The sequence below is a fragment of the Trachemys scripta genome, chromosome 4 (assembly GCF_013100865.1).
Source record: "Trachemys scripta elegans isolate TJP31775 chromosome 4, CAS_Tse_1.0, whole genome shotgun sequence".
Classification (NCBI taxonomy): Eukaryota; Metazoa; Chordata; order Testudines; family Emydidae; genus Trachemys; species Trachemys scripta.
The window spans coordinates 116,144,695-116,167,658 of record NC_048301.1 but is presented as its reverse complement, the minus strand read 5'-3'; the positions used below and the strand labels follow the sequence as shown (position 1 = coordinate 116,167,658).

Here is a 22,964-nt window from a genome sequence, read left to right as displayed (position 1 = left end):
GGGGGGGACCAGTGAGGAGCAGCAGACTCTGGGGGGACTGGTGGGATGGGGGGGCATGAGGGGGAGGAGCGGGCTCTGGGGGGACCGGTGGAAAGGGAGGGGGTTGAGGGGAAGGGGTGGGGACTAGTGGGATGGGGGGCACAAGGGGGAGGAGTGGGGTCTGGGGGACTGGTGAGATGTGAGGGGGAGGAGCGGGCTCTGGGGGGACCGGTGGGAAGGAGGGATACGAGGGGGAGGAGCGGGCTCTGGGGGGAATGGTGGGATGGGAGGAGCAGGCTCTGGGGTGACTGAGAGTAGCGAGTGAGTTGCGGGAGGCAGAAGGCGGTTATGGGGTAACTGGATGGGGTGTTAAGCTGCTGGGGTTCTGTTGAAGTGGCTAGTCTGCTTTCCTGGTGCTAGGCAGAACTCACTCACCTCTCTCTCCAGTGCCTCCTCTGCTGTGTCCATCTACCTTTGTGGCCTCCAGTCCAGTGACCCATGTCAGAACACAATGAGCGTGGACAGCTCCACCAACACCACAGACACCCAGGTAGGGACACACAATCCCTCAAAGGACTGGCACAGCTTGGGCAGCCAGACCGTCCTTGAGGTCCCCCGTGGTTTGTCGTAAAGGTCCCTGTCACCCCAAGCTGCCTGGCTTCCTGAGAAGCAACACGGGGTGCTAGGGACAAACCTGGCAGCCTTTGTCTTCTTGTTGAGCAAACAGGGTGTGGTGTAGTCTGGGTCTGAGAAAGGGAGAGACCCAGTTGGCTGACACACGAGTCGCTGACACTGTGGTTACTAGAACTACTGCTTTGTGAAACTGAATCGTGCTCCCTTCCTCCCTCCCCAGGGCTACCTCCTCTGTTGTGTGACCTCTGGGACGGTTGGGAAACTGCCCGGGTGGGGCCGTGAGCTTCTGTGCTGTGCGCAGCTGCTCCCAGAGGGACGGCGGAAGGAGGAACTAATCCCTGACTACCTTACTCCTGATTTCTCTGCCTGTGGATCTAGAAGCTGCTAGACTCACTGGGCTTTCCTTCAGGGGTCTCCCCCAAAGAGCTGTGCTGGTCTCCATGAGGTCGCTGACAGGACTGAGGTGGCTGCCTCTGTGGTGGGGTCCACTGGTCCATCTCTCAAAGGACATGCAGCCTGAGTCTCCTTCATTCACTGGGCTTGTTAGATGTTTCTCAGATAGGAGATTTTGATCCCCCAGGCCTTTAGCCCTGATGCGGGTGACTGTGACATCTTTGCCTTCCTTAGCACAAGACCCTGTTGGTGCTTCAGCTGCCTCCTCGTCTCTGGCCCCACAAGGAGAGGGAATGATCCTTGCCTCTGACACAAGCCTATGAATCTGGCTGTCAGCAGGGCCGCTTGCGCTCTGTGGCATGATAGGCCCCAATTCCTCAGTAAGACCCCCCCAGTTTCTGAGGCACTGTCGATTATTTGAATGTACTCTGTTCCTATGGAATACCCTTTACTTCCATCTCCCCACCCCTGTACACAGGCGCATGTGCACTGGGTTTGCATTAGCTTCAGTTAGCTCCTCTTTTTCCCCACATCCTGCTGCTGCCCTTCCAGAGCCTCCCACTGCTGGGGCATTAATGTCTTCCTTAGTGCCAACATCCTCTTAGCACCATCTGTTCCCTCAGTACCATCCACCTCCAGGTCACCAATAGCTCTGCTTGCACTATCTGATTTAGTCACACCACAGATTTCATTGACATCAGTTGTTCCCTTTAAATCTGTGGTTCAAGGTATCGAGCCACTCTGGTTTCTGAGCCATTCTCAGAGCTGTCCCACGTGCAGCTCTTCTAATTAACATTCAGATCCTCCAGCCAGAGATTTATAATCAGGGTTTGCAGCCTTAGGTTTACACCATTCAAACCCATGTAGACCCATCTCCATCACTTTTGTGGCTTGATGGCCATGAGCCGGCCCCTTCTGCAAACAGATTGCTGTAGTCTCAGCCAACTTATGTTCTCAAGACAGCTGTCCATCTGGATAAACTTCCCCAGGTGCCTGATGAGGATTTGGGGTTCCCTCGCACCCATTCAGCTCCAGGCACTGTAGCCCCAGACAGGCAGAGAAGGACTTCAGTTCTTTTTCGGCTTTGCAGGACAGTCTCAGAAGTCTGATGAGTGGAGCAGGCCAGTTAACTATGCAGCATCCCTGCTCACCCAAGGGATGAATTACTTAACGCCTAGTAGTAACAGATTCATTCTGTCTCCCCTCACCGGTTGTATCTTCTTCCCCAGGAAATGACACAGCGTTGGCCCATGGTGATGCTGTCTTTCCGGGAGTTCACCTACCACTTCCGAGTAGCCCAGCCTGTGAGTATGGGACCTGCTATGTCCTCTGCACCATCCAGGGCAGAGCTGAGAGGGATCGGGCTCTGTGGCCTCATTCCTATCACTCGCCAGGATGAGGAGGCCTGTGAGAATTCCAGAGCCCTGTGCCCCCCTCCGGGCAGGGATGCGTGTGTAAATCGTGACCGGGTTCCCCTTGTACACAGCAGAGCACATTGTGGGAAGAGGGAAGTTAGTTGGGGTGAGTGGCCAGGACTTTCCAAGTCTCACACTGCAGGGATGGGGGTGGGCAGGGGAAATGCAAAACTGGAGCTCTTTACTCCTACAGGCTGAGATTGTTGTTCTGTTTTAAAACACTTGGGAGGTGATGGGGGCCATATGCAAATCTAGCTGGCAAATCCTCCACTTCCCCAGTGCACAAGTGGGATAGCAACTGAATCCTGCTCCTTCTGAGGAAGTTTCTCTTGACAGCCCTCTCTCCCTTTCGTAGGGCAAAGCCAACTGTAGTACCACCCCGGAGCACATGGGACACCTCTTCACTGACTATTATTTCCAGTTTTACTGGCTCTGTGAGTGAGTCCCAGCAGCATCAGTGCCCTTTGCTGGGAGAGAGGAAGGGGACTGGTGAAACCTATCAGATTGCCACATGCCTTCCTCTGTAAACCTCCAAGTCCCCTTCTGCTCCCACCTTCCCCTTGGGGCTCTGAGCTACTTTGGTTCTATCCTGGGGACGATATAGACACTGAAGTGCTCCAAAAGGAATATAGGAACTCTGCCAGGAGCAACACAACCAGCCCCAGGGATCTACTGGACATGCCAACCAAACACCATAGCCCACAATCCTGGGCAACTGTGTCCATCTCCTTCCCTTCTGGAGACACTGGCACCCGTCTCCCTCCCTCTGCTACACTGGATTTGAAAGTGTTACACTGGATCACGTGTGGACAGGCTTGTCCCAAGCTCTAGAGCTGGGACTGTGGTCTGGCTGGGAACGACAGCCCGAGAGGCCTATCGGTTCCTGTAGCAACGCAGCAGCTCTCTGCAACACTGGAATTTATCTTCCAAGACTGGAGCTCTTGTCAATACTGAAACACTGGAATTCATCCTGAAAAGAGGGCTCTGCCTGGACATACTGGAAGTCATACACTGGAGTTGCTGTTCCTTCTGGTCAGCCACTGGCTATTCTCCTGCATCCCTACTCCATAGGATTCCTGGTGACATTGCGATGCTCCACATGGACAGCCAGAGAGAAACCCTGCCAAGGAGGGGGCTGCAGAGGCAACAGGGTTCTCCTTGGTCCCTTTCCTCCCTGCCCTGTTTCCCACACTCCATGCAGACCAGACCTGAACAGATGAATTTAAGAACCCCACAAAACCCCTAGTCAGCCTGTGCCAGCCAGTTGGCAAGGGCTTGCCCTTGATTTCCCCCCCACCCAGGAAGTGGGGAGAAGAGGCACCTTGGGAGCAGAGTCACCCCCCGCCCAAATACATCTATCTAAGGGGTCAGTTTGCAGGTGTTTGTTGCGGTACCCCATATTTCTGTGGTTGGGGTGGGGACTGTTCCTGTTACTCTAGAGTAGCTAGAGCTGGCTGGTCCCAGGGCAAGCCCCACAGAATAGCCCTGAAGCCCAGGTTCACCCTGCCTGCCTGTGCTCAGGGGTGCCAAAGGGAGGCCACCAGCACAGACTGCTCTGCACAATGGGAGTGGGGCTGCTGGAGACTCAGGTGACTGGTTTCACTGCACCTACTGGTGAATACAGCTCTGTTCCCAATAGGTCTCTGCCAGGAAAGGTGGCCCCCTACCGATTTCCCCTAGGAGGGGAGGGGGCAGGTCACTCAAGGCCTGGCTCCCATTGCCCCCTGGGTAAGCTGGTGAGTGTATTATGGGTATTTTACTGTTACAAGGTTTTAACTTGCTAAACTACTGAATTTTTTTAAAGCAGTATAAAAACAGGCCTCTTAATTCTGTCCTTACTGATCTATTTGTGTCTTGCATAGGAAACCAAAGGGGGTGAGTGCTGAACCCCAGCCTGACAGCTATATTGGTGCTGTGGGAGTTAGGACCTGTCAGACTTTGGCAGCTCTTGTATGTGTGTGTCTTTCTCCCACCCCAGCACTTTTCACCGATGGGGGAGGGAAACTTCTGCATTCCTACAGTCTGAACCTGTGCCAGGGTAATCCTGTGCCCAGTTCTGTAAGAAAGTGGCAGCAGCCTCTAGAGAAAGGGAAGGGCTGGCGGAGGAGTAAGCAAGGCAGCTAGAGCGGAAACTCCACTCTGCAATGCTGAACCAAAGCACAAAGCTGGTTCCAGAGGCGTAAGTGTTTTTCCCTTAGCAAAGCGCCATCACCTGATGTAGGCAGCTTTTACCAAACTGGGGGGGGGTAGCTGTGGCAGGGACTCTGATGACTCTCTTTTCTTGCTGGTAGTGGAGACACATACAACAATCACTGAATTCCAGACAGCAGAGCAGGATCTGTTCGTGTCCCAGCTGTAAGGAATGTATGGCTGCAATTCCTGTTGCCCCCAGCGAAACAGCAGGGAATGCTTTTTTAGTCGAATAGAGATGGCTCCTGTACAGCCTTTGGGGGCCTACGCTTATCTCCGTTTTATTTTGGGGGTGATGCATAGCAAACATAACTCCCAATTGTCTTTGTGACTGCCCCCACCCAGGCCAAATACCTGTAACTCTTGGTGACTTCTATGGGAGCTAGAGACTTGGTTCCTCTAAGGATCAGGCCCTTTATTTGAAGGGGTGGTTTCAGACCAGCTCTTCAGTTTCCTTTCTCTGCCAATTAGCAGAGCAGTCATAGCTGTGTTAGCAATCTAACTACTCAAACACACCAGCTGGAGAGAACAAGTATTGAATGCCCTGCGAGTAAGAGGCACATTTTCTGTGCTACACCAGGCAACTAATAGGGGAGAACAGAGGGCTGATGGGCCGGTGGTCCTTCAGTGCGAAGCAGCCACAAATCCAGTCTCAACAGGACTGCATTCCTGCCAGCAATTTACAGGAAATCCTCCACTGCCACTCTTTGCAAAGTACACTTTTTACATTACGCCCCCCCGCCCCATTTGCCCTGAACTTTGCTTTGTTTTTAAGCTGGGAAATTCCTTTAGTGGCAGCTTTTGTCCTCCATATGGCAATCACTGGCCTCAATCTTGTAAACTCTAGTCAGTAAGCAAGCTCAGATTTTGCTGGGACCGCTCACGTGAGGGGTAGCACTATCAGGCCCACTCAAAGTTTTCCTCTTGTGTTTTTAATAGAGCTGAACTTACTGCCTGTGCTTTAATTTAGTAGAGCTGACCTTTCCCTAGGCTGAATTCACTGCCTGCCTGCAACCACCATATAAATCCCCTTTCTCCCTCCCCCCCACTGGTGTTCTCAGAGGTGGCAGCTGTGGGTTTTCCCAGATGCCTTTCACATCACTACGGAGGATGCAACCCACTGAGTGCAGTCACTGGAGATTTATAACAGTGGGTGGTAGGTTGTAGTAAGATTTATAGCATTCCAGGTAGCCCCATGATGCTCAAGCATAGGTCAGGGTGACTGCTGATGTTAAGGAGTGGCTATCTCCTTTTCCTGCCAACACACAGGCACAACACATGCTGTGGACCTTGAAGACGATGGCTGGGTAGTTTCTCAGTAGTGAGTTCACCTCCTTTCCAAAAAGGAAAGGAATAATTAAAATCCAGAGGCCTGTCCTACATTTACAACTATTTTAAAGCAGTGATTAGTTAATACCTTAGATATTTACAAAATACAGTAGGATTAGACTCAGAATGTACTCTCAGAAAAACTTCTTACTTTTATAGTGCTTTTCATCCCAAACTACTCCACAGATCATCTCAGCCAAACCATAACGGTACCTCCAAGACAGGAACTAGAGTTTCACAGTAGGGTTGTAATGGTTAGGGAAGGAAATGGCCACATGATGGCACCAGAGCCCATGGAAACAACTGGCCAGTGACCAACTGTGCTGCTTAGAGACAGCCTCCTAAGGCGGTCTCTGCTCTACTCACCTGTAATTAAAGAGGGTTTTCTCCCCATCCCCTTCCCAAAATAGTAGCAGGAAGAGTTTCAGTAGGCTTTTCCCTGTGTGAGACGGAGAGAGCTCTGAGCCAGTGTTTCCAGCCTCACAGACAGGGAGCTCCCCTTTCTCTCTGCATTGGAAACCTGAAGCTTCATCTCTCTAGACATTCTTAGCTGGAAGGAAGGATGACAAGTGTGAACATGGGGCCACTTTCTAAAGTTTGTCTGTTTGGGGGAGAGTTTGTTTCAAAAGCAAATTCCCTTATCTTTTGCCCTACTTCTAAAGCTTAAAGCCTGTAAATAAAGACTGCGGCACCACTGCAAGGATTAAGGAAAAATAAAGCACTAATTTGTTTGGTTTAAATGTTGCTGTCACAGCTTTAATCACTGTATATTACCAGCAAGTTTGTAGAGTTGCATTCTGAGCAGATATTAATGATTACTGGTTTTTATTTGCTCGGGGGGCGGGGGGCTAAGCACTGCTTCCCTCCTTTCTTTCTGATTTGTATTTATATTTTGCTGAGTTTTGGGGGTGCTGGTTCTCAGGACTCCCCCACTTTTTTGTTTGGCTTATCTAGACTTTGTTTTATGCTGGAGGTAAATATACCTGTATAAAGAAATATATAAATACAGCTTTGTATCCAAGTATGGCTCCTGGCTGCTTTCCTCCACCAGTGGAAAAATTGTGTTTCTTAATGCAGTTGTTTATAAGTTGTCCCTTTCACACAACTGGGCCCTGAGACCACAAGCACCATGGGTTTCCTCCAGATGACATCAGTTACTTAAGATGCCCAGGTGTGGGCAAATCAAATTCCAAGCTCTGTCCATGCTCATGGCTGTGGACTGCATGTTAAACTATACTTAAGGATAGTTATAAAATGGAGCATTCAGTTTATACTCCAGTGTTGACAGATACTAGGATGTGGAGCAAGGGAATTTAGGATCTTTTTGCAGGATGCCATCTGAAAAATAGATGAAGCTACTGCTTTAGATCTATAAATTGTGAAGAGCCTCAAATTGTGAACTGATGCAATGTTGGCATAGTGGCTCCAAGACACATTACACTCCCAATTTTCAAAGCAGTGTACAAGCAACATTACACCATGCCTATAAGGTAGGTAAGCATTATTCCTCGTTTTAGAGGTAGGGCAATAAATCATTGATTATCCCAGGACCACACAATGAGGCAAAGCCAAGATTACTTCATACTTTCAGTAATGGCTTGCAGAGTGCATGGCTGATGCACATTGAACCAGGACCTCCAGTCTCTATCCCTGAACCTGTATCAATTTTACAGGATACTGCTGCTAAACTTAAATGTTATTGTTAATTTGTCCAAGCTGCTGCTCTGTTATTTTATTGGTTTCATATCAAAGACGTCCCCTTGAGAGTGCCCATTTGTGCTGCAGGCAGAGGAGCCTGAGCAGTAGCGTTGTGACTGAGTTCCATCTGATGTCATTGTCTCCCTCCAGCAACTCTGGCCCCTAACCTTGCTGCCTGCCTTGGTTGTATCTCCCCTCGGCAGTGCCTATTTGGTGCTACAAGCAGCGAGTCCTCTGCCTGCAGCACCACATGGGCACTGCTTATGAACTAAACCAATTTTGACTGGGCAAAGGTAAATGATCTTGCCTGAGCCAGGGCACAAATCTCCAGCCTCACTCCTACTCAGCCAATACAGCTCCTGATCTGAAGCAGCCCCTGCTCGGCCAGTCCTGAACCTCTGCATTCCTTCAACTCTGCCAAAGAACCTCAGTGCTGGCCAGCAGAGAAATGCCATCAAATGAAGTGTTAGACTACACTTCACTCAGCCAATAACACAGTCTTTCAGAGGATCTCTCTTCCCCGTACAAGCATTAATTAGCACAATATTCACTAGGCAGGTATCCCCACTTCACAGCTGAAGACAGATATTGATATAAAAAGTGGACTTGTGAGAGGGTGTACAAACCAGACAAGAAGGGATTAAAGAGCAGCTTTGGGCTCAGGCAGCCCCACCTGCGAGGCATATCAATCTCGGAGGAGCCTTGAAAAAGGGAGAAGCCCAATTCAGAAGAGCCATGCCTGGGAAGGTGGACAGACGTCACGTCCTCAGCTCCCAGAGAGTCGCACAGCAGAGAGTCAAGCTATATTAGATTCTCTGTGAACACAGAGCGGTAAGACAGTAGCTGGAAGATCCTGATAGGAGAGAGGAAGTGGTGTTGCTTGTTATTTCTGATCATTTAGTTTTGTTTGAAATTTTGAGAACGTGGACTAGGGGGTTGACCGAAAGGCAGACCCCCACTCAGAATACAAGCCCCCTCAGGAGATACGGGGCCAGTATAGGAAGTAGCAGCCCAAGGAAGAAGCAAGAGGTCTGAGAAGACAGACCTTAACCACTTGCTACAAGGGTCCAGAAAAACTATTAGGCCTTGATCTGGGCCATTGACCTAGTGAGATGTCCTGGGACTTTTCTGTGAAAACCATGGTTTACACTGAAAGGGGTGGAACCAAACATGACCTGGCCAGAGAGCAGAGGTGCCTACACTCGCATCCTGTATCCCCCCTCCTCGCTCCCCTGCCACAAGAACCCCTGCTCACTGGTGGTTCACTCTTCACTGCCCCACTCGCAGCCAGACCCCCACCACCCTCCTCACCCTGCTGTTGGCTCGCCGCCTTACCCCTCTTCCAGTGCCTCCCTGCCACTCGCCTCCTCACCCTCACCCACTGCTTGCTTCCTCACCCCCCCCCCCCCCCCCCCCCCTGCCTCCCCCCCCCCCCCCTCGCAGCCAGCCCCCCGCTGCTGGTTCTCCACTTGCCTCCTTACTCCCCCAGCAGGCCCCCCGACCCACTGCTCACCTCGCCACTTTCCTCCACACACACCCCGCCTCACCTTGCTCCTTAAGTGTTGTGTGTCCCACCTGTGTCTCCAGAGAGGTGGTGCATACTGGAGCAACAGGGAGGAAGGGGAGGGGGGCTGATCTGCCCCACCCAACCCCGAAACTGCTGTGGCCTTAGGGAAACTTTCTGTATAAAGCCAGGCCTGGCGCCATAGCAGTTCTCCTAGAGTGAGGGATCCTGAAAGCACCAGCACTTAAAGCAGATGACCCCAGCTGCAGCTTCCCATTCCTAGGACAACTCACTCAAAAAAATTGACAGCTAAGCTCCAATAACATAACAGCTACCACCAGCCTGGATGCTTTGTAATTGGGCTTCGGACCAAAGTAATTAGCCTGTTCACAGCTATGGAAAGAGGCCCTGTCTCAGCACTTATGTTACTCAACCTCTTGGAAGTTTTCAAGAGAGCCATAGGTATGACCCCAGCTATTCCATGCATGCAGGATGGTATGTGGAACTACACTACAGTGGCTCTATTTATTCCTCTAACAGGACCCCCGAGAGTGGTGATGGGTAACAGCTCTTCAAAGCTCCCATCTGCAGAGTCACTCCAGGATCTATCCTGCCTCCCATCTCTTCTCCATCTATAAGAGGCCACAGGCTCTGATGATAGACAACATGCTAAGAGCACGCACCTGTATAACTTATTTTTGGTCCCTTTTAAGGACAGTGGAAGGACGCTGACAGGAGACCAACACCTGTTTGAAGAGCAGCTGGCTCAAACATGCACAAGACTGAAATGATGCTGACCAGAAGGGGAAAATTGTCCAAAGAATTACCGGGTTCACTGACCCCCATTTATCAGTTGGTGCAAAGCTTTATGGTCCTGAACAAATCACTAAGCCTTGATAATTGGAGAACATCAGTGGCAAAAAAACCCACCACCATCTTCAGCTTGCTAGGAAACTTCCTCCCAGATGAGAAGCTGGCCAATGATCCATGCATTTGTCACCTCCAGACAGGACTATCAAACTCACTGCCTCTGAGACTGAATACAATGCAGAGAATCCAACCTGTGCGGAATGAATATACGCCCCCATCCCCAATTACTTCACCAGGGCAGACTTCCATAAGCACATTACCTCTGTGCACCACTCCCTCCTGTGGCTTCCAGTCTGCTTCTATTGCCAGTTCCAGGCTATGGCCTACAACGATCTTCAACATTTTAACAGATCACAACCTAACTACCAGTGCTGGCTCCAGTTTTTTTTGCCGCCCCAAGTGGTGAAGAAAAAAAAAAAACCCCCAATTGAGCTGCCGCCGAAGAGAAAGAGAGGGCGTGAAGGACCTGCCCCCCAAGACCCGGACATGCCGCCTCAACAATGGACGGAGTGCCGCCCCTTTCTATTGGCTGCCCCAGGCACCTGCTTCCTTCGCTGGTGCCTGGAGCTGGCCCTGCTAACTACATCAGTACCTCATCTCTATCCATGACGCCACATCAAGACAGCTCCAATCCTCTGGGACAATGTAATTTACAAAACCCAATACAAAATGAGAGGCAGCGATAAAGGATGCTTGGTTGAGGGAACTGGATTGTGGAATGAACTTCCATTGCAAATTAGATCAATTCAGAGTCAATCTTGGGACAACTGTGAGAACGTCCTCTTCAATAAAGCTGTACTACTATTAGGCATTATGTTTAAAATACCCAGATACAGCAACTCCTCACTTAACGTCGTCACAGTTAACGTTGTTTTGTTGTTACATCACTGATCAATTAGGGAACATGCTCGTTTAAAGTTGTGCAATGCTCTCTTATGTCATTTGGCAGCCACCTGCTTTGTCCCGCTTGCAGGAAGAGCAGCCCGTTGGAGCTAGTGATGGGGGCTTGGAACCAGGGTGGACCAGCAGCCCCTCTAAGTTCCCTGTGCTACAGCCACCCAGCAGGCTATCAATTGCCGGCAGTTCAGGTGTCCCGCTCCCCACTGCCGTGTGCTGCTCTTGCGAGCCTGCTGCTTGCAGTGCAGGGGGTGGGGGGGAAGAGGTGTGCTGATGTCAGGGTGTCCCCCTCCCCCTGTACCCCATCTCCACAGAGCAGGGGAGGAGACACAGGGCTCACGATGGAGGGAGCTTGCCGGCAGCAGCTGCTGTCTCAACTTGCTGATCTACCTAAAAAGTGTACTTAGAGTGGGGTCAGCATACTTAAAGAGGCAATGTGCATCTCTCTCTTTCTCTCACACCTGCACTCCCCAGACACTTTGGGAAGTGGAGGGAGTGGTGCGCTCCAGTGGGATAGCGTGGGTTCATCATCATGTTCAGTTTCTGCAGGGAATGTTTGCAGCCATTGCCATGCTGTGTCTCCTCCCTCCATTCCTGCTGCCTTGTAGAGTGTGTGGCTACGTTAACGTATTAACCCTTGAGGGCTGAGCCGAGTGCTAGTTTATCATTTAGCAGCAAGGCATTCCCCAGGAAATATCCCACCCTCTGACTCCACCACCTCAGCCAAGCTTCACAATCATCATTGCTGTGTACAGTATTAAATTGTTGTTTTCCCTGGAACCTAACCCCCTCCCATTTACATTAATTTTTATGGGGAAATTGGATTTGCTTCACAATGTATCGCTTAAAGTATCATTTTTCAGGAAGAGAACTATAACATTAAGTAAGGAGTTACTGTATATCTATATATCTATCTATATCCCAAGCAGAGCTTCCTACAACCAGGGAAGAGAGAAGAGCACAAAATTCCATGAAGTCCAACAGGACATACTTCATACATTTAATTTTTCTTCAAAGCACTAAGATACCACAGCGGTGGCCATTATAGAAACCCTAACCTTGATAAGAATCAGTGACAATTTACAGGCCACCTCTCTCAGAACCAACAAGTACTAGAAGCGAACATTGTATATCATGTCAAGTATCAGGGGGTAGCCGTGTTAGTCTGTATCTACAAAAACAACAAGGAGTCTGGTGGCACCTTAAAGACTAACAGATTTATTTGGGCATAAGCTTTCGTGAGTAAAAATCTCACTTCTTCGGTTTTTACTCACGAAAGCTTATGCCCAAATAAATCTGTTAGTCTTTAAGGTGCCACCAGACCCATTGTATATCATGAGATTCTCACACTTTGGTCTCTGGACCACACAATCCACAGAGCCCTTCAAAATGGCCCCTTCCACCTTTTAATTTTGACAAAGTTAAATCAATCCTCTATAAATGTACCTGTCTGCCAGAGGAAAATGACTTTTTGAGAAAAATTTGGTTATAACCTGACAGAGCATTTGTGAGATGATTCCCTCCTCCAACTTCAACATTGTTTCTTCTGTTTGAAAATTGGTCTAATGTCATTTCAAACTCCAGCTTGTCCTAGAAAGCACAAATTTGCTTTGTTCAGGTGGCTTCAATATGGACTGCTGTTTTATATTTACTGAGTTGGAATTTTGTTCACTTAAAATTGTACCATATGGAACATGAATGGAACACAGAGAACCAAACAGTAAAGAATTAGAGGTTTGGTGAGGGCCAGTGAGAAATCCCAGCTCTCTCATTGGTTACAGTAAAGGCTCTCCATCTGTTCCTGTCTTTTAATCTATCCCTAAGAGAGAGATCCTTTCACTGATCATAACCCCTTCACCGTGATCCTCTAAAACTTTAGTTCGACAGACTTCTTAACTCTAGCGATGGTCCACGGACTACAGATTGAGATCCACTGTGCTGAGTTAACACTTCATAAAGTGGGAGGATCACCGCCCTAGTGTCAGTGTCTCACAGAGGCCAACATCTTCAGTGTTGAGGCCCTAATTATCCAGCACCAGCTGAGGTGGAGCGGGCACTGTGTGCACATGCCTCATGGACACTTCCCAAAACAACTGCTGTATGTCCAACTCACCAAAGAAGAAAGGAAATGGGGAAGCCAAAAGAAATGTTTTAAAGACACGCTCAAGATAAACATCAAGCGATGTGGCATTGACACCACACACTGGGAGACAGTAGCCCAGGATAGGGATACTGGCAAAGACTTGTCACCTTGCTTTGGTCGCAGAAAAATACCAGAAAAGAAAAGACAGACAACTGTCACGCAACAATCTGACTTCCAACATCACCTGTAACGTCTGCCGACAAGCCTGTGGCACAAGGATCAGACTCCTCAGTCACCAAAGGACCCATAAAAAATAAAACCTGCGAAAGAGATGGTCCTCAACCTCGAGCTGAGTTAACAGCCTATTCCCAACCCTAGGACACATTCACCTCTGAGGCCCATTGATTTCAATGGGAGTTACAGAACAAAACCCCTGCTGTAACATGACTGACTTACACCAGTAATGAATTTGGCCATATAACTGTAGATGAGAGTTTATTTGGGAACATGATTTCCTCATTTCACCAAACTTGTACAATCAAATCAGGTCAGTGCCAGTTTGACTTCACACTTCTCCTGCACTAGCTCCATTGTGATACAGGATCACACAGCAGGAAGAACATTAAGATCAAAAGCAGCTATCTACCAGAGAAGGAAGCAGTCTTTTGGAGAGGATGTATCCACTATTAAATTGACACCTGATCTCATTCTCTCTACAAGAAAACAATTACTTTAAAAACATCTTTTCATGGTATATTTCTACACCTGTGAGATGATGTGAAACCCTTTTTTGTTTGAAACAAACCTTTAACATTATGCCTACGCTCCTTGTCAGTGGATGGCAAATTACACTGCAGCTTTCCTTATAGTTCGCATCTGTAAGAGACAACTGGAAATTAGCCCCATCCTGCACTGCAGAGGGAAGTGGACACCTTCAGGGCTATACTCAGTTCCTCTCAATATGGCTGCAGTTGGCTGGAGCCTGTAAAAGGGCCATTCTATTTCTGAACACAACAGAGGATCTATCCAGGGGTGCTGATCTTGTGGTGAGATCAGAGCACATCTGAAAGTCAGATAAAGAGCCCCCAAAACACAGAGTAGGACCCCAAAGTTTGCTACATCACAGAACCAGCTTTATTCAGGCTTGAGGTGATGTCACTTGGCAGGACACAGAGTCTGCATCTGCAATAGGCCATATCCTTAAAGTACAAAAATAGAAAAAAGATGGAGCTTCTGTGAGGCCTTCCACCTGAAATCTGAAATGACAGAGGCAGGAAATTAGAGTGACAGCCTTCCCCCAAAACCAAGCTCCTGTTGCTACCATAACTGCTTCCCACGGCATTAGGTGGGAGTGAAACTAGGACTCAGCAAACTCCAACCCAGCTGAGAAATGGAGGTCAGCTCCTTTAATCGGACCTAGTGTCTGACCCACAAACACATGGGAGAGTGGGATGCTTTACTGAAGCAGTGCCAGAGGGAGCGTGTGTGAAAGCAGGCAATGAGAGACAGAAATTCAATTCCTTAGCCACGCTCATTCCAGATTCATTTATTTATTCACCGTTTGTCAGAAGACTCTGGGAATCCCAGTTTATAGCATTAAAATTAATTCGGATTCCTCAAATGCACATGTGATTAAAATAACTGGTTTGGGATGGCATGTGTGTGCCGCTGAGCTGCCTTCATTCAAAACCCCCACGTACACAATCCATAGAGGGGGAAATGATAAGCAGCTCCACATCTGCAGAGAAGTGTTGAATAAAGAGCAGAGCTCTGCCTCAGGATAGTTGCAGCCCCTGTTACAGTTTTGGAGAATTAACCAACAGCAGCGATTCCACATATAGGGGGAAATGGTGGCATAGCAGCATCTATGTCCACTGCCCTGTACCCCAACAGTGATCCCTCCAAGGGAGGTTCCTGTACAGAGCATTCACCAGCTCAGGGTGACTCTGTCTTCAGGAGATGAGATATCTACAAATGCTTAACTAGCCATTTTTAAACTAGCATCTATCAGCCTTTGGCAGCTGGGCCTGTAACTGAGGACACGCTGACTAGCTCTATGTTCTGGTTCTACAGGTCTTACCTAGAGTAGGTCCCTGGCTTAATGTCACACATAGATACCGACCCACAACAGCAAGAAGAGAACTCCAAAGCCCATGAAAAGTGAAGCCACCAGGGAGATAAGCAGTTCCTTGTAGATGTCCCGTGTGTACTTAGTGGAAGTCACTTCATAGCTGAAAAGGCTAGTTAAAGCAATAACCAAAGAGACAGATCAGAGGGCTTACAGTACCACATTCTAACTTTGGCCTGAAAATGAACCAAAAGGGTCTGGCAGGGAGGTAGCCTTCCACAGTAAAAGCTGTTTTATCTGGCACTTCACCAACCGGAAAGCTCTATAAACCGGCATTTCTGATCTTCATTGAAAGTCCAGTTAGCACGGGGCTGGCAGGGGGTAGCGGCGCAAGAGGGGGTGTGGAGCACAGGCTCTGGGAGGGAGTTTGGGTGAGGGAGGGGTCTTGGGGCACGGGGGCCACTCACCTTGGGTGGCTCCCCGCAAGCGGCGACCTATCCCGGCTGCTTCTAGGCGGAGGCACGGCAGGCGGCTCTGCGCGCTGCCTCCGCTTGCAGGTGTTGCCCCCGACCAATGGGAGCTGTGGAGACAGCACTTGGGGCGGGGGCGGAATGCAGGGCCGCCTGCCGCGTCTCTGCGTAGGAGCAACCGGGATAGGTCGCTGCTTGTGGGGAGTCGCCCGAGGTGAGCACCCCCCGGATCTGGCACCCCGCATCGCCTCCCATGCCCCAAGTCCCCTCCCACACCCAAACTCCTTCTCAGAGCCCATGCCCCACACCCCCTCCTGCACCCAAAGTCCCTCCCTCTTAGTTAAATGCCATTTTTCACTTACTAGCACCCCTAGCCCCCCAACATGCTGGATAAAATAGCTTTTACTGTACAAGGGTAATATTTACTACTCAATCTACAAAAAGAACAGGAGTACTTGTGGCACCTTAGAGACTAACATTTATTAGAGCATAAGCTTTCGTGGGCTACAGCCAACTTCTTTGGATGCATATAGAATGGAACATATATTCCAGCTCAGCAGTGTCCATTAATTCTTTTGCATAGGGACTGTCCGGTTTGGCCAATGTACATGGCAGAGGGGCATTGCTGGCACATGATGGCATATATCACATTGGTAGATGTGCAGGTGAACGAGCCCGATGATATGGCTGATGTGATTAGGTCGTATGATGATGTCACTTGAATAGATATGTGGACAGAGTTGGCATCGGGCTTTGTTCACCTGCACATGTGTGGCAGGGATAGCTCAGTGGTTTGAGCATTGGCCTCTTAAACCCGGGGTTGAGAGTTCAATCCTTGAGGGGGCCACTTAGGGGTCTGGGGCAAAATCAGTTTTGGGCGGGAGGGATAGCTCAGTGGTTTGAGCATTGGCCTGCTAAACCCAAAGTTGTGAGTTCAATCCTTGAGGGGGCCACTTGGGGATCTGGGGCAAAATCAGTACTTGGTCCTGCTAGTGAAGGCAGGGGGCTGGACTCAATGACCTTTCAAGGTCCCTTCCAGTTCTAGGAGATGGGATATCTCCATTAATTATTATTATTATTATCTACCAATGTGATATATGCCATCATGTGCCAGCAATGCCCCTCTGCCATGTACATTGGCCAAACCGGACAGTCTCTACGCAAAAGAATTAATGGACACAAATCTGACATCAGGAATCATAANCATCTGGGTATGGAAATTGTATGGCGGGCCATGAATGCTCAGAAAATTGGGGGTTGGGGTGCAGGAGGGGTGAGGGCTCCAGCTGGGTGTGCAGGCTCTGGGCTGGGGCCAGAAATAAGGAGTTCAGGATGTGGGAGGGGGCTCCAGGCTGGGGCAAGGGGTTGGGGGGCAGGGGGAGGGCTCTGGCTAGGGATGAGGGGTTTGGGGTGCAGGCAAGTGCTCTGGGCTGGGAGGGAAGGAGGGGGATCAGGGCTGGGGCAGGAGGTTGGGGCGCAGGGCATCAGGGGTGCAGGCTCTGGGCGGCGCTTACCTCAAGCAGCTCCCAGAAACAGTGGCACATCCCGCCTCCGGCTCTTATGCGGCGGCGCGGCCAGGCGGCTCTGCGTGCTGCCCTGTCTGCTGCCCCTGCAGCTCCCATTGGCCGTGGTTCCCAACCAATGGGAGCTACGGGGGCAGCGCTTGGGGCAGGGGCAATATGTGGAGCCCCCCGGCTGACCTTACGCATAGAAGTCAGAGGGGGGACATGCCACTGCTTCTGGGAGCCACATGGAGCAAGCCCCCTACCCTGCTCCCCGGCTGGAGTAGCAGAGTGGGGCAAGCCCCAGACCCCACTCTCTGGCAGGAGCTTGAGGGACGGATTAAAATGTCTGGAGGACCGGATGTGGTCCCTACACCATAGTTTGCCCACCCCAGTGTATCCCCCACCCCAGACTGTTACACCCTCCAAAACTGTAGTTATCTACCCTCTGCTTCCAGCTGACCCACCCCAACTATGATGTGCCCCTTTTGCTCCCTGAGGCTCCTCAATACTCCTAGTAGAGCCATTCCCGCTTTGCTTTAAAGGGCTCTTCCCCCAAGTCCAGCCTCTGCTGTCGGTGGCACCTGAGGGTACCCGGCTACTAATTTCTTACTGCTCCGTAGTGGATGGATACACGAAGAACCAGGCAGTGAAGAACATGCCAATGGCCAGCAGCACCACGGTGAGGTGCGGGAACACAGCCGGGTTCACCGGGCTGGTGTATCTGCTCATGGCCTCGAGCTCCTGGGAAAAGAGAAAGAGCAGATCGATGCTAGCACCACAGCGGAAGCTGCAGCCCCAGGGCAAGACACCGCCCCAGCCAGTCACCGGGCGGAAGCAATAACCCCGGTGTACCACTCAGGCCGGGCAGCGCTGGTCACCACGGGGCAGGACACAGGCGCCATGGGGAGGGGCAACCCCAGGGTCCCAACTTGAGTGGGGGAGCAGGGATCGGGCCCCACGGGGAGGAGACGGCTCCGGGGCCCCGGTCGCGGGGGGGGGGGGCACTCAATGTGAAGGTTTCGGTCAGTTTCAGGCCTAGACGCCCCAGGCTCCCAGGGCCGGCGGGTGGGGGGATAAGGAGCGGAGCAGCGCCCGGGCTCGGGCCGTCCCAGTCTCTCACCATCGCGCCGCTCTCCCCTCCACCGGCGGCCACGGAAGGACACGTCTCCTCCGGTCGCCCCCGCTGCCCCGGAACCGGAAGGAACAGGTGCGCGGCTCCCGGGGAGCGGGGTGCGCGGGGCCGCCCGGATGTTGTAGTCTGCGTGCCGGCCCGTCCGCGCTCTGCCCGCAAGACACGGCAGGAGGAGCTGGGCGAGCGGGACTACGCTTCCCAGCGGGCAGTGCGCGGCGCGGCGAGCGGCACCCGGCGCGCGATTTCAGAACGCGGGAAGCGAGAGTCAGTGGCGGTGTCTGGAGGCCGCGCGCGCGTAGCCAAGTACCCAGCAGACAGGTAACCCCCTCCCCCCACGAGAGCGCGCGCCCCGCTGCCCCTCAGCACGTTTTCCGGGTGGGGGGCTCTGGGCTGTCTGCTGGGGCCGCGGGTGGAGTGGGGTGGGGGCTGGGCTGTCTGCTGCGGCCGCTGTCCCGCTGGTGGGGTGAGGGCTGGACTGTCTGCTGGGGGCACTGTCCTGAGAGTGGGGTGGGGGAATGGGTGGCGTCTTGGGTTCAGGATATGCTTTGTAGGATGCTGCAGAGCTCGCTGGGGTGGATGTTATATCCTGGGGCACTGAGGCCTATGTGGTGGGGCCGGGTATGCACAGTGTGTCTGTTCCTCCCACCTCCTGAAGAGCTTTTCCCCTTTGAACTCTGGCTCATGTTGCCTGCTGGGTGCAATGTGCTTTGGGGCCACTCCTGGCTTCATTCCCCTATTTCTTGCTGGTAGGATGGGAATCCACGGCCTGGCCAAGCTGATCGCAGACGTGGCGCCCGGTGCCATCCGAGAGAATGACATCAAGAGTTATTTCGGCCGGAAGGTGGCGATTGACGCCTCCATGAGCATCTACCAGTTCCTGATTGCCGTGCGGCAGGGAGCTGACATGCTGCAGAATGAGGAAGGTGAGACCACCAGCCACCTGATGGGCATGTTCTACCGAACCATTCGTATGGTGGAGAATGGTATCAAACCGGTCTATGTCTTTGATGGCAAGCCCCCCCAGCTGAAGTCGGGCGAGCTGGCCAAGCGGACTGAGCGCCGGGCCGAGGCAGAGAAGCAGCTCCAGGAGGCCCAAGAGGCAGGGGAAGAGGACAATGTGGAGAAATTCAGCAAGAGGCTAGTCAAGGTGACGAAGCAGCACAATGACGAGTGCAAGAAGCTGCTGACCCTGATGGGCATTCCCTATGTGGAGGCGCCAGGTGAGGCTGAAGCCAGCTGTGCCACCTTAGTGAAAGCTGGCAAAGTCTATGCAGCTGCCACTGAGGACATGGACTGCCTGACCTTTGGCAGCCCCGTGCTGATGCGGCACCTTACGGCCAGTGAGGCCAAGAAGCTCCCTATCCAGGAGTTCCACCTGAACCGTGTCCTGCAGGACCTGGACCTAACATGGGAGCAGTTTGTGGACCTGTGCATCCTTCTGGGCTGTGACTACTGTGAGAGCATACGTGGCATTGGGCCCAAGCGTGCTGTGGAGCTCATCAAGCAGCATAAGACCATTGAAAAGATTGTGCAGCACATAGATCCCAAGAAGTACCCCCTGCCTGAGAACTGGCTGCACAAGGAGGCCCAGCAGCTCTTCCTGCAGCCTGACGTGGTGGACCCTGAGGCTGTGGAGCTGAAGTGGAGCGAGCCAGATGAGGATGGGCTCGTCCTTTTTATGTGTGGGGAGAAGCAGTTCAACGAAGAACGGATCCGCAATGGAATCAAGAGGCTGAGCAAGAGCCGCCAAGGCAGCACTCAGGGCCGTCTGGATGACTTCTTCAAGGTGACTGGCTCCATCACCTCAGCCAAGCGTAAGGAGCCAGAACCCAAGGGCTCAGCCAAGAAGAAAGCAAAAGGCAATAGTGCAGCAGCAGCAAAGTTCAAAAAGGGGAAATAACCAGACCTTCCAGAACTGTCCTAGTTCTCTTCCACTCCCAGATCCTCCAGGGGTTTAAATTTGGTAGAAGATCCTGTATTCTTCCTGCACTGCTCTGAGTTATACCCTGCAGAGGAGAATGGTACCTGTGCTGCTTCCGCTCCTCTATATAGTGCTTCCCTGTCAGTGAACCAGATGACAGTCTCATAGCACAGAAGCAGTATAGGCACAATGCTGAGGGAAGAGAGGGACAAAATTAGTGGAAGGGTGGGGGAATTAGGAGGAGTTGGAGAGATTGACAAACCAAGGGGCGAGGGAGCTGTACTAGCAATCCAGTGACAGTGTTCATCAGCTTCAGACTTACTTTGTCCAAGGCCAGACTGGGGGTGCTGCAAAGATTGTGCAGGCAACACCTTGTGTCACTCTGGCTGACTGAAGGAGTGCTGTTGACTAGCCATAATGCAAGCCAAATCCAAATACTGAAAAAGAGGATGTCAGCCAAATGGACCAAGAAATCAGCTCAAAGTAGAGTGTGGAAGAGATGGAGACTGAAGCAGAAAGTGGGGAAGAAATGTGTAAAATCCAAATGTGGGGGAGGGAGGTAGAGAGCTACAGAAAGAAGGGAATTTCTTACTTCAATGGGGATTCTCTATGGTCTTCCTTCGCTTATCTGTATGTATTAGAGGGGTAATTAAGTGATTGATGGAGAGAAAACATAGACATTTAAAATCCTCTTGAAGTTTTAAACCCTCCCCCTCCCCTATTTATAGAAGTATCTGATCAGGGAGGGGAAGATTCTTCCCCCCACAGAAAGTACTGAAATTTAACCATTTGATGCAGATTATTTTGGTTCCATTCCAGATCCCAGCCCTGTGTTGGTTTGGTCCCAATATGTAAATGAGGTGGAGCTGTGAAGGAATTGTAACTCCCCAGGTTTAACATTTGTCCCTAGGTTTTATTTTATTTTTTTAAGTTTTGAAGAAAAATATAAATAAACCTAAAAATGGAAAACTGTTCAGTTGTTCATTTGGATTTGAAATGACTGCTTCACTGCAGCACATTCCAAGGAAAAAGTTACTCAAATGGAATGAAGGTTAGAAATCCATAGGAATAATGCAAAGTGAGAAAAACCTTGAACATTATCCCAGCCCTTCTCACAAGCTGCATTCATTTTAGCAGAGATTTCTAGGCTCTGTGGAATGTGAAGGAGCTAGGATTTAGAGAAAGACATTTGGTCTTCCCTTGTGCCATTCTCTGCTTCTCCAAACTGAACAGGGGACCTAATACTATTTGCATTTTCCATTATAAAAGTGCTGTACAAACACGAATTTGTGCCTCTTGATTTTCCATATCATTACAATGGGAAAAGAGAGACCGATGAAGTGGTTCACTCATGAGCAAAAGTGGTCTTGCAGATTCTGTGTTGGATTTGGGCATAAGGTGATCTGAAATTTCAATCCTGTCTTGGATGGTAATTTGGTTTGGGCTTTATACAAGTCGATTAAGTTATCTGAGATTCAGTTTTCCTCATTTATAAAACACCTCACAAGGTGTTTGAGGCTGAATTAATTAGTTTTATAAAGCACTTTGAGATCATGGAATGGAAGGCACTATTGGCAGGAGAATATCAGGATCACTGAAGTGACAGCAGAAAATTGATCTCTTGAACATTTTTGCCATCTTGCTTGGTTGCTACATTAATATCTCTCTTCCTCTGGCATCTAGTAGTTGATGGTCTGGTACCTGACGACGGGTATAGGTGTAACCTGCATTCATCAATCTGCATGTTCCATACGGTACAATTTTAAGTGAGCAAAATTCCAACTCAGTAAATATAAAACAGCAGTCCATATTGAAGCCACCTGAACAAAGCAAATTTGTGCTTTCTAGGACAAGCTGGAGTTTGAAATGACATTAAACAATTTTCAAACAGAAGAAACAATGTTGAAGTTGGAGGAGGGAATCATCTCACAAATGCTCTGTCAGGTTATAACCAAATTTTTCTCAAAAAGTCATTTTCCTCTGGCAGACAGGTACATTTATAGAGGATTGATTTAACTTTGTCAAAATTAAAAGGTGGAAGGGGTGTCAGAAGCAGCTTTCTAATGGAAAATCAGCCACCTCATCTCTGCAGGTTGCTGGACCTTTGATGGTGCTGGGTCTGACTGCCTAGCTTATTGCTTTGTAATGGAAAGTTAACCACCTAACATTCAGTGTGTAATAGGTACCTTACTTTAAGCAACTGAGACAAAGGGTACATTTTTCAAGAGCACCTAAGTCCTATTTTCAAAAGTGATTTAGGCACCTAAGACCCTTAGTATCGTAATTCAATGGGACTTAAAAGGTTAAGTGCCTGGCTGAGTCACTACTGAAAATTGGACTTAGGGATGTGTTGGTTATTTTATTTTATTTTTTTTTAATTTACCCAAAGTTTTAAGTAGTGAACATAGAGAAACTAGCCTGCTGAAACTCATTTAGTCCAGTCCCCTGCACCCATGGCAGGACTAAGTATTATCTAGAGCATCCCTGACAGGTGGTTGTCTAACCTGCTCTTAAAAATCTCCAACCATGGCGATTCCACCACCTTCGTAAGCAATTTTATTCTAGTGCTTAACTAACCTGACAGGAAGTTTTTCCTGATGTCCAACCTAAACTGCCTTTGCTGCAATTTAATCCCATTGCTTCTTGCCCCATCCTCAGAGGTTAAGGAGAACAATTTTTCTTCCTCCTCGTAAAAATGTTTTATGTACTTGAAAACTGTTATCGTCCCCTCTCAGTCTTCTCTTCTCCAGACTAAACAAACCCATTTTTATTCAATCTTCCCTCATAGGTCATGTGTTTCTAGATCTTTAATATTTTTTGTTGCTGTTCTCTGGACTTTCTCCAATTTATCCACATCGTTCCTGAAATGTGGTGCCC

At 50.1% G+C, this 22,964-nt stretch overlaps 3 protein-coding genes across 3 annotated transcripts in view; 2 read left to right on the top strand and 1 right to left on the bottom strand.

Moving 5' to 3' along the window:
* The window catches only part of LOC117877432 (myelin regulatory factor-like), a 17,085-nt gene extending 12,364 nt beyond the window's left edge, over positions 1–4,721 (top strand). The window contains exons 6-8 of the mRNA XM_034770546.1: positions 427–529; positions 2,235–2,309; positions 2,776–4,721. Of these exons, the coding sequence (XP_034626437.1) occupies positions 427–529; positions 2,235–2,309; positions 2,776–2,862 (265 nt within the window). The 3' untranslated portion in view covers positions 2,863–4,721. The remainder of the gene's footprint in view (positions 1–426; positions 530–2,234; positions 2,310–2,775) is intronic.
* A 9,381-nt stretch (positions 4,722–14,102) lies between these two features.
* TMEM258 (transmembrane protein 258) lies at positions 14,103–18,302 on the bottom strand. Its single transcript, XM_034770545.1, has 4 exons — positions 18,155–18,302; positions 17,666–17,775; positions 15,072–15,222; positions 14,103–14,247 (listed from the first exon to the last, which is right to left on the bottom strand). Exons 1-3 carry the CDS (start codon positions 18,155–18,157, stop codon positions 15,096–15,098), a joined length of 240 nt encoding a protein of 79 aa, XP_034626436.1. The 5' UTR covers positions 18,158–18,302; the 3' UTR covers positions 14,103–14,247; positions 15,072–15,095.
* A 38-nt stretch (positions 18,303–18,340) lies between these two features.
* On the top strand, positions 18,341–21,359 carry FEN1 (flap structure-specific endonuclease 1). The gene is made up of 2 exons (XM_034770544.1): positions 18,341–18,484; positions 18,917–21,359. Exon 2 carries the CDS (start codon positions 18,918–18,920, stop codon positions 20,064–20,066), a length of 1,149 nt encoding a protein of 382 aa, XP_034626435.1. The 5' UTR covers positions 18,341–18,484; position 18,917; the 3' UTR covers positions 20,067–21,359.
* The last annotated feature ends 1,605 nt before the right edge of the window (positions 21,360–22,964 follow it).